The sequence below is a fragment of the Pleurodeles waltl genome, chromosome 7 (assembly GCF_031143425.1).
Source record: "Pleurodeles waltl isolate 20211129_DDA chromosome 7, aPleWal1.hap1.20221129, whole genome shotgun sequence".
In the NCBI taxonomy this organism is placed as follows: domain Eukaryota; kingdom Metazoa; phylum Chordata; class Amphibia; order Caudata; family Salamandridae; genus Pleurodeles; species Pleurodeles waltl.
In genome coordinates, this window is record NC_090446.1 from 914,127,667 (window position 1) to 914,144,475 (window position 16,809).

Sequence of the window (16,809 nt, forward strand, 5' to 3'; positions counted from 1 at the left end):
AATTTATATAGTCCATTCTCCAAGGCCGTTATAAGTGTGTAAAAGGCTAAATTGATTCTCACAATTTCATACCTACATCTAGCATTCCCTGCCAATATGAAGGTAATTCTTGAAAAACTGCAGTGCACCAATACAGACAGATGTTCCAATTACCTCAGCACACTTGACACACCCTGGTACAGTTAGAATTTGGATTATTAACACAAGATATGATATGCAAGTCATTGTATATCAAATACAATTACCAGGTAGTGCAGGCCAAAAAGATCTTGCTAAAGACCGTCCTACAAGGGAACATTAAAGCACAAGATAACAACTGAGTTGCATATTTAGATACAGCTTTGCGTGAATTGGACCTGGATGTTGAATTGCTACAGAGCTCAGAGACAATTTGTGACTTTGTCAAGGAAAGCAGACATTACACCTCTGGAAAAGGAAGTTGAATTTGAACCGTTACTAATGTTGTATGATGCACTGCATGTGCAGTTTAATCTCAAATAATCATTATCTAGGGTATGCAGGAATAATATCCTGCAGTCAAAGTTCCTGACTTCACCCTTACAGGAATATTGATCAAATTGGTGCAACAACATTATGTCAACTCATAAATGTAGATTATGCACTGTTGAAAATGGCTTTTTGCAGGGTTATCCCCAAATGTTTTGCCTTCTTCCTCTTATTTTTTTCTGATCTGATTTTGCTGCTTTGTGGTCACTGCATACTTTACCAAGGCTGATCATTCCTAAAGTGCATGTGCTCCCTGTGTAAATTGTATTGCTGATTGATTTATCCGTGATTGGCATATTTGATTTACTAGTACGGTCCTAGTAAAGTGCACCATGTGTGCCCATGGCCTGTAAATCAAATGCTACTAGTGGGCCTGCAGCATTGATTGTGCCACCCACACGAGTAGTCTGTAAACATGTCTCAGACCTGCCATTGCAGTGGCTGTGAGTGCAGTACCCACTTGCCAATCCCAAACCTTCCCTTTTACTACATGTAAGTCATCCCAAGGGTAGGCCCTAGGTAGCCTCATGGGCAGGGTGCAGTGTATTTAAAAGGTAGGACATGTACTGGTGTGTTTTACATGTCCTGGTAGTGAAATACTTTCAAATTCATTTTTCACTATTGCAAGGCATATCTGTCCAATAGGTTAACATGGGTACTACCTTTAAATGTCTTTATAGTGCAGTTGCCCATTGGGAGCAGATGGAGATTTGGAGTTTGGGGTCTCTGAACTCACAATTTAAAAATACATCTTTTGGTAGAGTTGTTTTTTAGATTGTCTGTTTAAAAATGCCACTCTTAGAAAAGACTGGACTATGCTTTGTATGCGGCTTGTGAAGTTTCTCCAAGGGCTTGAAATACAGCTTGCTTCCTGTTGGACGTCTCAGGGACATCAAAAACTTCAGATTCATTTGCCTATAGCACTGTGAACTGTGTGTTTTGCACTGCAACAGAAGAAAAACCACCACAATGCCGTCTACGGTGCAGCTGCCTGCACCGTGACCTGATGACGTCGCACAGAGCTGTGACCTGCTTCGCACTGCAACCCTGATCTCACCGATGCCCCCACCTGACGCCATCACCGAGCCGCTGCTGTGGGCCCCGCACTCCGCATCGCCTAGCTCACACTGCAGCCTTTGTATCCCCGACGATGCTGCTCAGTGGCCTGAGGACATCGCTCGTGAGGTACACAAAGCACCGTCCCACACCGCAGCCCCGGTCCACTGACACTAGCGCCATCAACTCCAACAATGACAACACCTCTGCGTGCACCGTGACCTGGAGACACCGCATGTTGCACCATCCTGCTTCACACTGCAGCCCTGGTCTCACCGATGCTGCAGGTTGCCGTCACCGAGCCACTGCCTGCACCGTGACCTGTGGGCCCCTGCACATCGCATTGTCCCGCTTCGCACCACAGCCCCAGCACCATCAATGCCAGCGCTCCTGACTTCATCATCAGCCCGAAGTTCGATCTGCAACTCGTGTGACTTCAAGGGCCCGACAACCCCTGCACCGACTACCGATGCCAGCGATGCCTCACTTTGGATCTCATCGTGAGGATCACAACACCCGATATTTTGAAGGTACTGTTTGCTGGTCTTCCCGACACCGTAGCTGGCCCGCAACCCAGCGGTCGGCCTGAACTGGTGGGTTTGTTGTACACGATGCCATCATAGCCCCAAACGGAGCTATCGACTTCAAGTAACTGTATTTTTAAGTTAGTTCTTGCAAAATCATATCTTTATTACTGTATGTTGGATTTTTCTCATTTTGATCTTGTTTTACACAGATAAATAATGGCTATCTTTCTAAAACTGGTGTGGTATCCTTTTGTAGTGTTTTCAGTGTATCACTGTATGTTATGTGCAAATGCTTTACACATTGCTTCTGAGATAAGCCTAGCTGCTTGTTCCAAGCTACCAAGGGGGTGAGCAGGGATTATCTGAGCTGGGTATTTTTCTTACCTTGACTAGAGTGAGGGTCCCTACTTGGACAGGGCGTAAACTCACTGCCAACTGTAGACCCCCATTTCTAACATGCACTTACAAAAATGTATTCTTTATTCATCTCCTCTGTTGCTGTATCGAATGGGGACTTCTCATTGCATTTTATTGAAAGCATTGCTTTTGCAAAATGGCATAGTTACATGTGATGAAGCACTTTAATTTTGTTTTAACTTGGGGGGATACTAGGATCTTTGTGTGATTTGTGAAACTTATCAAACTCCTTCAGAGTAAGCTATAATACTGGTACCAGGTTAATCAGAAGAATTAAAGTTAAGTTTCAAGGCAGTAAAGCAACCGATCTGAGCCCCTGTAATTATGCATAGAGCTTAAAAGAAAAGTCACTTTGATGGAAGGATTTTATATTTTTAAGGTAATGTATTTTAATGTAAAATTTTTGTAATGATTGTAATTAATAATATACAAATACAGTTTCAGTGGGAGCCCCAGTCTTAGCTAACTGCTCTCTGGTCTAGTAGATTTGGTGGAATATTTTAGTTTGTAGTAATCTAAACTCTGATCTAATGCCAACACCCTTGGATACATCAGTGGCTCTTCCATTCATCATCACTAAAATGACCCATATATGCCTCCTACTAGAACCTAAGCATCTGCAGTTGTTTTTGGAAATTGCATATCATGTGTTTGTATACCAAGGCGAAAGCATGTTTCGTTCTAATGCAGACTTGTTTATAATATCAGACAATATCTCAGCATATTTCAGCCGAAACTTGCAAGTATTTAGAAATCTACGAGTCCTATAGGTAGAATTCTTCATGCAGAACTGAATAAGATTGAATGCCTTCCAGACTGCATATGTCCCCTAGTTTCAATATTCAATTACATCACAATTATGGAACTCCATCATCTGAGTAAGGTCTTGGAGTAGAGCACAGTCTCACAAAAGTATTTCATAGGTGAGTGGGTACATCCTGTCAGCCTATTTTCCTGCCACTGATGCCTATATATCGTCCCTGACACTATCAAGAAGAATACTCTTCCTGTAGATGGGTCTGTAGTTGCCTCATAAGGATGGTATCTCCATCCTACATGAGCAAGGGTTCTTGCTGGGATGTGAAGAGTCAGTCATTAGTAATCAACATTTGGGATGCCCAATAATATATCGGCATGTGCGGCAAGGCAATATCCCATGTATGTTTTTCACACCACCATTCTGAATAGGTGAAAGAGGCCTCCGGCCCCCAGTGTCAAAAGTGGAGAGTTCTATTCAAAACATACAAGCTTCCAGGAAAAGCAGCCATCTTGCAAGGTACCTACCCTCGTGTTAAGGAGAGCAGGATGTTTTTTCAGTGTACTCCCAGGCCCTTCTCCCCGAACCCACCTGTTGCAGAGATCTGTCTGTAATTTACTTGTTACTTATGCCTTATATGTACGTTATATTGTTGGAAGATTGCACTTCCTGCCTTCTGTTAGAGAGCCAAGCTTGCGTTGCTTCTGCCATGCTGTGTCTGTTCTGTGAGTAAGCAAAGCTTGCACTGCAGCTGCCTGATTTTTTTATTTTTTTTTACATGTCCTGTGATGGGGAAAGCTTGCGCTTCTGCTGCCCTGGCTGTGTCTGTCCTTGGAAGGGAAGATAACACGGTTTATGCCTAAGATGTACTTGTCTTATAAAGAATGGCTGTATCCACCGCTGTTACACCCATCTTATGATTGAAGAAAGGGCACATTTAATACACTTGCATAACATACTTTGTGAATACAATATTTGATGTGAGATACTGAGACCTAATTTCTTAGGAAGGTACCTGCCCTCACAGGGGCAGTAGTCAAATGTTGAAACATATTGATGGGAAAGAAAAGCAAAGTCCATTGCTTGACCCTCTTGTTTTAAAACTTGTGGTAGGCAGTGACCATTAAAAACATGTTTAGATCACCCAAACACAGTTTAAAAACAATAAAAATTTCAACATAATGGACATAAACTCAACTAATCTTTGAACCCTGTAACTAGAAGACTGTACAACCAGTGAACAGTTTTCTGTCGGATGCTTCTCAGTGCTACATATGGAGCCCATTGATTGAGCATCTCATGATGAGGGTTTATAATGCTTTATGTGTACTTGAATGTATCAATCAATCAGTAGATTTGTAGAGAGCTTCTTGTCACCCATGAGGGTATCCAGCGGCTCACAGAGTCAAGTAGATTAGCCAGGTCTACAGGGATTTTTGGAACTCTGGAAGAGATGGGGAGGTCTGTAGATGAAAGGGTAGCTCATTCCATGTCTTCTCTGCTAGGTAGGAGAATCTGTTCCATTTCAGATTTGGCTCTTTCTTCAAGTGGGGCAACAGGTGTTCAGTGGGATTTCCCTCCGTACATTTTTATTCTAGACTCACAATTCTCCTCCTCTACATTCAGTCCCCCACTATGTGACAGGCAAGCCACTTACTGCTTCACTCACCAGCACAGTCCAGGCCCAGCACATGTGTATGACAAGCATTTGCAATGCAGTGGGTCTAGCGTTTGCTCCAGTTAGAGCTATTAGCGTTGTAAATTCCTAACTGGACTTTTCTTGCCACATAAATTCAAAATGAAAAGTAAAACAATTGACATAATCGAACTGATTCAAAGTGCCGCGGCCGCCATGAGCGCAAAAGAGAGACACAAAAGGAAAAAAAGTTTGCTCGCAATCAAACGTATTGGCAAACGTGCAGTTATCCATGTAACAGGGCCGATGGCCAAGGCGGTAACAAAACTGCTCCAAGGAGGGACAAATGTAGAGCATTTACCCATGATAACAAAGGATTCTTGAAAGGCAGGCCCACGAACGAATGATAGTGATGGGCATGCGGTGGGCGTGGTTAAAATCCCACAGATAGATTACAAGAGGCCAGAGGGCTTGTGCGCTCGACCTAAAAAAGGAAAAAGAAGAGGTGGGGAAATGTAAAAACCCTCCACGAAGGTAGATATCAGTCCATCCTCTTTTCTCTCCCCCTCTGTCTCGCCACAACTCACCAGGATTTATCATTCCGTTGCCCCTGTCTATCCCCAGAGATAGTTCAGGACCAGTGCAGGCCCTGTCAGTCCCCCGCATCTGATCTAAGGCCTTGAACTCTAGCTCTCACTCGAGGCAAAAATCTCTCGCTGAGGTGCAAGCACCCCAAACATTTGCAGGTCCGCTGCTGGTTGCCTCTGTGGACCGGTGGTCTTAGTGGAATCCCTCCCTATGTGCTCTCAGGTCTAGAGCATGGCCCACCATCACACAGCGTAAGAAAACAAGTGACCTGTGAAAGCAGGGTCATTGAGGTCGTCAGACTTCACTTTGCTACTGCTACATGCCTGTTGTAGGCATCAGTCACTGCTTCTAGGCTCTGCATCACATTTGAGTGGCTGGGTAACTGACCATAGGTGCTTATACTGGGTAAACCTTTGGAGTGAGTGTGCCTATAAGGGGTACCCCCCTCCGTTGCTTCCCAGATCAGAGGCAATCCGCCTTGTCTCACGTTCAGGTAGGCCTACCATTTACTCACCTTATTTTCTAGGCATGCTTTCATGCTCTTTTGCTGATAGGGATCCCTGACCCTGACGAATGCCCCAGACCTTCCAGCTCCTTGTGCGGGCAGAAACATGTTGGTCCCTCATTTTTAGACTCCGTGAGTCATCATTCTCAACTGAGTCATTACCACAGTTTTTACTCTTTTCTACAAACACCTCTATTAAATTATTTCTACTTGAAACAGGTGATTTGTAAGGTAATTTTACTTCATTTCCTATCTGGATCCCTGTAATATCCAGTCAGATTTAATCTCAGCACTCCCTCTGCAGTTCTTTTAACAACGAGGTTGAGTCCGCCCAGGTAGTATCATCTTACCTGGGTGGGGCTAGGTTGTCAAATGATGAAGCATGACACTATAATGTGTATGAGACTACCTAGTCCGTATAGGGAACTCCCTCCAAAAGACACAGCCACTTCCTACACTCTTCTCAATCTAATAAATACGTGCTTAATTAGCACCTTTTGTACTGGACACAATAGTCCAGTCCCCTCCAGTTACACAAGAAACCCCCCCACACCTTTAGTGTATTGATGATTCTGTAATCTTTTCGTGAGCAAGTTTTGGGGTGAACCACCCCGACACTCTCTTTTTGTGTTCTAAAAATCTGCATCACAGCACCCATGTGCAACTGTGTTTCTTTCACTTTTCTTTAAAACCGCCAGGGATGTGGGGGGGGCGGTTCGGCGTTCATGGCTGGAGCAAGGTACTGAAGCTGCCATTTGCGAAATCATCAAAGCTAGGGCTCCAAAACATAGAGCATTTATCACTAAAAGCTGTGAAAAAGTTGTTAAAAGAGAAAATGAATAGTTACACCATTTCAGTTTAATTCCGTGAGGAAAAAGATGTAGTATTGCTGTCCAAGGAGACCTATTTATTTAAGTCTATAGAAGATTGCGAAAAGTGAAGACAAATGGCGGTCCTCGTAAGGGCATTTTCATTAAGACCAGGACCCCACAGCAATTTTAGTGTTTGTTTCTGATGCTCTGTTTGTTCCAGGAAGGACACCTGGCAGCTGAACAAAAAGCCCAGAGTGTGATGAAGCTAGCTGGGACAAGCCCACTGTCATCATATTGCCATAAGATTAATGGTACTGCTTCATCTTGGTCCCTCTTACAGACCTTGGAAAAGACAGAATCCTGATTGTGGAATTTCTTCACAGTAGGTCGGTATTTTGCAAGCTTTCAAAAACGGTTTTCAAATCTTGGTCTTAAAGAAGAAAAGAAAGCTTCAGTTTTTGGTTTGTCACACTGGCATTACACCAATTTGTAGTACAGAACGGCACCTGCATCCAGCAGCCTTTGTGCCCCCCAAAGTGCTTGTTTTTTTTTTTTTACATTTCTTAAACGGCAGTCTGATGGTGTCCTGGCTGCAGGTGTGCGGTGAACCACTAGAAAGTGTGAGCTTCTCTGCAGTGGTGGTGGTCGTGATGTCTAAGTAAATGATCCAGATGATTTTGAAGATGGTGAGGATTGGCAAGGGGAGCCAATATAGTTTCATCAGGAGAGGGTGATATGATCATATTTCTTCAGGCTGTAGATGAGTTGTGCAGCGGTTGGGGGTGCCCCTCATGGGCATTATCATGAAGTGTGGAAGGCTACAGAGAAGGGCATTGTCACCATCCAGATGTAAAACATATGAGGTCTTCTGCTGTAGTTCTGAAGTCGCTTTCTGAAAGAACTGTTTGACTTTCTTAATAAGAATGATTTGGCACCTGTCTGTCTTTTTTTTTTTTTGTGCTCCTTAAGGGTGAGGTTTGTGTCGAATTTGAATCTAAGTGACTTGACGTGTGGTGAAAGTTGGGATTCCAAGCCGTCAAACTTCATGTCATTGACCCATGTTTGTACAGTATCTTGTTTGATGTTCTTGGCAACTAACATGAATTTTGCCTTTTTTTGATCTTGGTTGTGTTGAGCTTCAGGTATGCAGTGGACATTCAGGTCTGGATGATGTGCATGTGAGGCATTGGATGTCTGAGGCAGAAGAGACTATCAAGTCCTCAACCTCAGCCCAAGTTTCTCCTGGTTTCAGGATAGAGTTCAGGCTGAAGACAGCAGAGTGCCCAATGTCTCTTGGGATACAGAAACTTGCATTCACAGTTGTTACACATTCACTTTCAACCAGGAGGGACAGTGCTTCTTGCAAGCCATCATCGTAACTTGAATGTACCACAAATTGGAGTTGCGCATGCTTGCCACTCTATAGCCATCTACCTATCATGTAGATAGATTTTCAAGCCATCAATAACTAACCAGTTGTAACTGACATTATCATTCCTGCCATCACCCTAAATTCAAAAGATATTTAGATGATTGCACTCATAGTCTCACTGGTATTTGCCTTTAGTAACCAGTAGGACTACTTCAAGATTCCTCAAGCCAAGATTGCTGGCTAGACTTCCTGTCGGTGAGAACAAAAGCACTGGCTACAGTAATGCCCCTCGACCGTCCCGGATGCTATTGTCTGTATGATTAATGAAGGAACTTTGACCTGGTTACAAAAATAGACACTAATGCACATCTGATGGCTAGATAAAGTACAGCGTTATAAAAATGTAACCGAAACATGCTGTTGGGAAAACATTAAAAAATATTGAATGTAATCCTTATACTTGAATGCATGTCCAGCATAGCTGCTGGACAAGAAATACTACAATTTTCTTAGAAATAGCTTTCTTTGCTCTTGGCTCTCATTACGAGTGGCTTCTTAACTCTGATAGCAGCCGAAATCAGCCTGAATCATTATGTGAAAATCTGGGCTAAATGAGAAATCAGTAGGGGAATGGGGCTCAGAATTTCAATTTCCCCCAGTAATTCATTATTTCTAAGGACTCAGAGGTCCAACTTTTAATGGCCTGTATTTTCCCCACTCTCTGAGTTACTGATAGCTCTGTGTCCTCTGGTACAGGTATCTCAGAGGAGGGGACAATCTAGGCCATTTTCTAGGCCACTCTTAATGCGGCCCTATGTGTCTTTCACTTTATATTAGGTTCTCTTCCCCTCAGCAACTATTTGTGTGTCCCAAATGTTCTTTTTTTCCTCTCTTCACAGTCTTCTCTCCTTTATGTGTTTCTCCACCAGGCTTTCACTGTTTCACTTTCTTTCCACGTCTCTTGATTACTCCTTCCAAATCTTTCTCTGTGTTTCTCTTTTCTACGGACTCCTTCTCTCCCTTCCAACTCTTCTCCCCCCTTTATATTCTCCACGTATGATAATATTGTTTTCCCAATACTGAGGGTTTAATTGTGGATCTGCTGCTCTTAGTCTGGGGCCTTCTCGCTGCCCATATGCACTACCTTTGCAAAGGATATGTAAACATAAACTAAATGTGTCCATCTCCCCTCTCTTTAGCTGGGCCCCCTCAGCCTTCTGGTCATGGGCATCATTGCTGTGCACTGCATGCATCTCCTGGTGAAATGTGCCCACCATATCTGTTTGAGGTAAGTTACCGTAACCCTCCTATATGTGTGGAAGATCCATTGCCTCAAGGATATAACAGTTTTCTGAAACCCAAAATATTAAAATTGGTGTAAGGTGAGGACAAACTCTGTTTTCTGAGGACAAAGCCAAAAGGATTTCTCTTATACACTGCTGTCTAAGGCCTGACCATTTAGGATGTTTCTAATGTGGGGCATTTCCTGCAGGTTCTATGATCCAAGAGACAACACTGCTGTCTAAAGGCTGTGAATAGATTCTTGAAAACCTGAAGCATTAGAACATCTGCAGATCAAAATGCTAGCAGGAAACCTAAATTGATATCCTTGCTCCTCTCTTGATCCTAAGCATATATGTCCTTTCCAAGACATGCAATGTATATTTTAGCGATTGACAGCTCTAATGTGTAAAACCTGCAGTAGTAAAAGTTCTGTAACACAAGGGATTGTGTACCCTTTAGTCTGAGCCTTCAATTTGTCTGTATACCTGATGTTTATCTTTTTTTGTTGCCTGCTTGCATACCTCAAAGTTCTCAGTACAAACCCCCATAAAGATATGCTACCATAAGCTATTTGTAAGACATTACTAGCAAAGGTAAAACATTAATGGTGGGGGAAAATACTGCAGTATTCTGTAGTAAAGAGGCATTTTGCATGGCCACCTATCTTTTCTCTCTAACTTATGCCCTGCTCATAATTATTTTACTCTGGAATAAAAGTGCTAGCGGTAACTGTGGTAGGTGATTTATACTCTTTTAGCTAGATTCCCTAAACTACAACTTAATTAGCCATTCTTAGACTTTAACCCACTGAGGGTGTACTTTCGTTCAGAAAAGATTTGGTGGTCTGAATTGAGGTAGGTACGATATAAACTACTACCATATTACTAAATCAGGCACCTACCTGCCCATCACTCACCTATTCTTAATTGGCAAGGTCAATAAAAAAAGCTTTAAGATCACATCAGTGACAAACATTTCCTATATGTCCTCCAATTTGGCTTGGGATCACGCTGAGCATTGAAGAAACCTGTCTCACTGCAGGTAATTGTGATTACAGGCTCTATATACTGCTGGACCTCTCTACATTATTTGACATCCTTGACCATCCCACCCAAATCCACATCCTAATGTCTCAAATACAGTTCACTGGCAACACCCTCTACTGCTTCTAATATCTCACTTTCACCTGTTCACCTGGGCTCCTCGGTGTCCTGCAAGGTCCCCATGACCTGCTCATCACCCGAAAATCTGATAGAGACTTCTAACCTCAGATTCCTCACCTTGTGAATTTCCTTAGGCACCAGACTGTATCTGGTGATATTTGGCTAACAATTTCTTTTTGTGTCAATAGGTGGCATCTTGTTGCTCTGCATTGGATCTGTCCCTCTCCCGATGTGATGTGGCTACCCCTATATCTGCTCCATCACCGCACGCTGATGTCAGTTTCTTCTTTCGACACCCTCCGGCGTGGATCTGGAGCTCCATTGAATCCTGTCAGATTGTTTTTCAGTTTTCTTTTCCATCAATTGTTTTTCCAGTGTGCATTGGACCCCGTCCCTTACATAAATAACTGGGTTCAAACCCTGTGAAGGCTACAGCAGACAAATGTCGGTGATGGAACCCACAAGAATTGTCTCTGGTCTCTGCTCCAGCCACATCTCAGCATTGTGCGAATGCTGCAAGGAGATGAACAAAAACGGCTATTCATTACCGTAAAGCCAAACTTGCCATCGCAGAACCTCGGAGGAAGTTGAAGAATGTCCAGTGTGGGTTGATGTCAAAGGTGCAGTTGTGCTCTCACTGCCAGCATGCTCTTCTGGCCATTCATCTTCAAATTTCAGGAAAGGAAGGAAATATAAGAATTCGAAGCACAGGTCCACTTTGTCCCTCCACTACCACCTTTCGGAATCGCACGCTTCTCTGAGAACTTCTTGGCCACAAAGCTGGTCTCGATGCGTCTCAACTTTCCAGTGCCTCAGAAGGCATCTCAACAACTCCACAATTTCAAAGTGACCCTAGACTGAATTTCTTCTTCTGCAGTGCCTTCGGGCCCAAAGGATTCAATGTAGTAAGATTTCTTCTGGCAGAGCCATCACTAATGCTGACTGTGCCACTTGTCCTCACTTTGAGGTCTGCCCTGTCTCCGAGTTCAGCTCCTTTGGTTCCAGCATCAGTGCCGCAACCGACGTCGCCACCCCAGGCCTCGACACAAGCCCCAATGTTTGAATCATTAGCAATATAGTTTTATCAGACTTTGAAAGACAAACTCCCACTCCTCCAAGGTCATACACAGCATGCCTGTACTTTTTTTTTAATTAACCAATTTTATTGAATTTAACAACAGTAAAATAAACCACTCAGGTGGTACATTCCAACAGGCTCACATATCAGATAAATGTGATTGATCAATGAGAAACGGCAGTTGAGAAGTACAAGATTTGCTGTAGTCAGTGGGTCATTCCATGTGGCCCAACCATTTACCCCATATCCGCTCATGCTTTGAAGGGCATCCTCAAGCCTCATATACAGGTTTCTCCTGCATAGCACACCAATCTACACCTTTCCACCACTGTGCTACGTTTGGAGGAGCAGAGTTTTTCCATTTGACTGCTATATCCTGCTTTGTCACCATGGTGGCAGTGCCCAGGAACATTTTGTCTGCTTGGTAGCCTCCAGAGCCCTCCATGACTCCCAAGAGCAGCGTCAAATGGGACAGTTGGAGTTCCCACCCCAGGACCTCAGTGAGTTCATTCGTTACATTTGCCCAGTAGTGGTGGCTCACAGGGCATGCCCACACCAAATTGTAGATGACGGCATGGACTGCGAATCAGCGGGGGCAACCAGGATCCTAAACTAAGCCCTGCTATATGCAGTCGAGCTGGGGTGAGGTAGGCACAGTAAAGGTAGTAGGTTTGGATCAGGTGCAGCTTGAGGTTATTGAGATGACCCTTGGGGCCATCATGGCATCTCGCCAGTCGTCATCCTCCAGGTGGCCCCGCCAGCTCTCCCAACGCTTCCTTAAGTGGTCCAGAGTGCCTGGTAAATTTATGATAAGTGTGCAATATATCTGTGAATGCCACCTTTACACAGTGCGTCCATTAAAAGTTTGGCTTCTAGTGGGTTAAACTCTGGGATGTAGGTATCACAGGATGTGGGCCTGTTCAGCATGTATCAATTGAAGGTACTTGTAAAATTGTGAGGGAATGGGTTTCTTGCAGTTCTTGAAAAAAGTGAATGTGGGTCCCGGTCCATATCTCGCCGGATGTGTTATACCGATTAGGTCCCATTTCCAAAGGCCTGCAATTGCAGCAGTCTCTCTCAACCATGTGCCGTGCCACAAGGGGGTCTGGAAAGTGAGTTTGCCATTCCAGTGTGTGTGCCAGAGTGCAGCTCTCCAAGCAAGGAAAACTGACTCGGGTCACTGTTGTGGTAGCAATAAGAATCGGGGAACCCTAGGGAAGTTGACTCTACTTGATAGGCTGGGTCTGACCATCCCCGTTAAACCAATCATGAATTACCAGGATTGGGGATGCAAGTTAGTAGAGATAAAGGTTAGTCATCCAGAGTCCCCTGCTATATGGATGAGAGTCCTCTGCTATACGGAGGACATTGGCAGTGGGTAAAGGCCAGACAGGGTCTTGAGTTATACCAAAGGAACGTTGAGGTTATCCTGTCTAGTGCTCGGAACCAGCAGAGCGGCAGGAGGATCGGTAGGTTCTGAAAGAAATATATAAGAACCTTGGTAAGATCATCATTTTATACAGAGCATTCCTGCCCTTGACATTCAGTGGGAGGAACTGCCATCTAGCCAGGTAGTCTTTGGCTTTCCGCATCAGGGGGCAAAAATTATGGGATCAGGTGAGTTCTGAGTGGAGTGCTACCAAGATAATAGAAGGTGAGACGACGCATTGGGATGTCAGCTTGACATGCCACGCAGTCATGGAATGCCAACAAAGGTGCACCAGGACTGACTTGGTCGAGTTAACGCGGAAGCCTCTCCGAAGAGGTGAAAAATCTGAAAGGATCGGGGACCCTTTGTGGCAGGGCCCAATAAGAAGAGCGGGATGTCGTTCGGTAAGGTGGATTCTGTCCTCGTGGGTGTCGTTCCATCTCCAACCCTGCAAATGTGCATCACAGCGGAGTAGGCAAGCAAGCAGCTCTTTCGCCAAGATGACGAGGAGAGGGAACAAGGGACAGCCCTGTTGAGTTCCTCTTCTGAATGGGACAGCACCCAAAAGGACTCTGTTGACCTGAACTGGGGCAGTGGGGTTGGAGTAAAGTACCCGGACAAGAGTTCGGAAGCATGGTCTGAAACCTGCTTGCACCAGTACCCACTTCAAATATGTCCAGTCCACTGTATCGAAGGCCTTTTCAAAAACTATAACCAGGAGGGCCAGGTGGGGTGGAAGGAGTTGACGGTGGGCCAAGGCGAAGTGAAGGTGCAGAAGGCAATGCTGTGTGCTTCTATTCATTATAAAACCACATTGGTCAGGATGCACCAAGGTGCGGAGCACTTGCTTGAGTCATGCAGCTAGTATTGTGGTGTGAATCTTTACTTCACCGTTCATGAAAGAGATCGGACGACAGTCGGAGCGGGAAGTTGACGGAGGTTGTGTCTTTGGAATGACCACAGTTGTGGCCGCGTTGATCTCGGAGGGGAAGGCACCGGTCTTTGCCACCTCATTGTACAAGGCATGGAGCCTGGGCGTCAGGATATCCCTAAGTGCAGAATAATAATCTGCAGGAAATATATCACGGCCAGGGGTTTTCCCAGAGGCCACAGATAATATGGCCACCCCAACCTCTTCGACCGATAGTGGTTGGTCAAGTCGTTGGGTTCCGACCTGAGACAGTCGCGAAAGGGGCACTTCTTGTAAAAGATGGGGGTGTGGCTCAACCCCTTCAACCGGAGGACTGCATATAGGCGGTTGTAATAATCAGCAACGGTCTGTGTGATACCTCCTAAAGTGCAGTGAGCGGTCGCTTGTGGATCTGCAATCTCCGGTATAATTCGATTGACAAGGGGGGGCTGGAGGCAAGCCAACAGAGCAGTTTACCATTTTTGTCACACCATCCGTAGACTCTAGCCGTCGAGGTTTAGCAGCCTCTAGTGATCAAAGGCAGATTTCTTCATGTATGAGCTAGAGCTGCCGGGGCATGCCTGTACTCTTACTCGTACCCTGAAACTTCACAATCTCCTGCTGGTGATGACAATGATGATAAACCCTATGATGAGGACAACATCTTTTTGGATATACAAGATGCTGGTGACCTGGACATTTCTCCTTACACTGCTTTTCATGAGACTGACTTGAAGTTTGAACAGTTTGTTTTGCAATTTGTCTGCAGTGTGCTGTGGCTTTTGTCACAAAAGCAATATACCTTCTGCCATTAGCTGTCTCTCAGGCAGGACGAGCTGAAAGTTTGGGCAAGGAGAATTCATAAGTTTGGCGCTTAGGAGAAAGTGCTGAGGGGATGTGCCAATCTGAACATCCAGTTTCCCTTTGGAGGTGCTGGGCTACGCAAGGCATATCATGGTGGTAGTAATATACACTGCTTAACTAAAACAAACTCACTGCTGTATTAGTTCACCACTAGCAAGGCATGAGCACAGGAGTTCAGTCTTAGCCTTAAGGATGCATCAGTTTATATTCCAGCTGTGTTCCAATCTCACATAGAAGATCACGGTCTCCCTAAATACCTTGTTTCTGCTCTTTGCCTTCTGGTTGCAGACAGGAGCAGTGTCATCGCTCTGTCTTTATGGTACTTCTCAGCAGCATTTGGCTATGTCTTTCATGATACTTCTGCAGAACTCCATGTACTATTTATGGGGAACTCTGTACTTGACTGGTTTGGGTTTTATTTAAAAGATCCTAATCCGGATTTTCGGATTCCACTTTTTACTCCTAGAGTGCACATCATAAAGTGTGGGGCTGCCGGGGCTGCTGTTTATCACAATCTTTATTTAACATCTATATTGAACCTCTGAGGGTTGTAATTTAATCTCTTTGATTTTTTGTCTACAAGCTGGAAACACTGTTGATGAGGACAGGACAGAGAGAAAACATACCATTATTGTGGTGAAGTTGTTTAGCAGCATAGAACAGATTAGTTCTTGTATAGTGCCCGATTGGCGTGAACTGGATGTATCTCAGGAGTCATGGTGGTTGGAGGACCTTAGGATCCAGGGCTGCATAATTTTCGACTCATGGAACTTAGATCCTGCTGCAGCCCAGTTAACGCAGATCAGAACCTGAACTTCCAGTTTGATTTAAACGTTTTTTTGTCACCCTAGGTTGTTTTCATTGTGTCTGTTAAAAACCTGCCTTACTTGCTGAAGCCAAATTGTGACCACTCAACAATGACCATGCTAGTCAGCCCCCGCCTCAATCGTGTCAACACAGCGTGTCTACAAAATGTGATACAAAGTGTGATTTATCTCCAATTCCGTTAATCAGTTACTCAGTATCCAGTATACTTAAACGATTTAATTTTATTACACTGTGACACTGTTTAGCCAACTGTGTTAGCTTCTAATAAAAATCTCTTGTGCTTTAAATGCAGTGTTACAGTGCATCGTACTGTGCATCGTACTGTGCCTGATGCCACTCTACTGTTTCTGAAAAACAGTTCATGTCCCCTCAAATCGTTTCATTCAGTGTGTACTCCATGTGTTCTCTTAACTGGTCCCCAAGATGTGGGACGCCCTATATACGAGCATGGGGAAATGTCCTAAACTCAGTAAACTCTGCTACAAAATGAAGTCTTGGCTCTTTGGCTAATATTTCTAATGTGCTTTCATGTTTGATTATACCTTTTTAATTTTGTAGCACCAAGGAATCCTATGAGTGTACTTTGTGCTCAACAAGCCATTCAACGTAACATGGCATGTGTTTCCAGAATTGTGAGTATTTTACAAAGGTTTTACAAAGGATTATACAATAACAGAATGTGACTTCCACAAATAAGGGACCTAGCCGATTTCCTGGTGATTTCCTGGGAATCTTCCCTTGTACTCAAGAGCTGTACAGCCATGTCAGGACTCTTGAACAGTTCAAAGCATCACAGCTGGACCTCTGCAGTGAAAACGAAGAGCTTTTCTATTTTAATCCATAATAAATCAGGGGGACTAGGAAAACACTTGAGTGTACACCTAATTGTTGATTCATGAGACAACTCAGTGTTTGACAGATCATGGCATTCCAAGGATTGTATCTGTCCTGTAAGCTCTTACAGTTAGAATAGAATTAAAGTACCTATTCTCAACCAGCAAAATAGTTGTCAATAGTGCTCCGAATATATTGTACTTAGTGCAGCTCAAAAAATCGTAAAATAAGGAACCAGAGGG

General features: G+C 44.1%; 1 protein-coding gene across 2 annotated transcripts in view; it reads left to right on the top strand.

Annotated features, from left to right (window-relative positions):
* LOC138245726 (proton-coupled amino acid transporter 1-like) overlaps positions 1-16,809 on the top strand; it is a 391,946-nt gene that overhangs the window by 99,399 nt on the left and 275,738 nt on the right. For both annotated transcript variants that reach the window (XM_069199585.1, XM_069199586.1), the window contains exon 4: positions 9,377-9,465. In XM_069199585.1, coding sequence (XP_069055686.1) covers positions 9,377-9,465 — 89 coding nt within the window. The remainder of the gene's footprint in view (positions 1-9,376; positions 9,466-16,809) is intronic.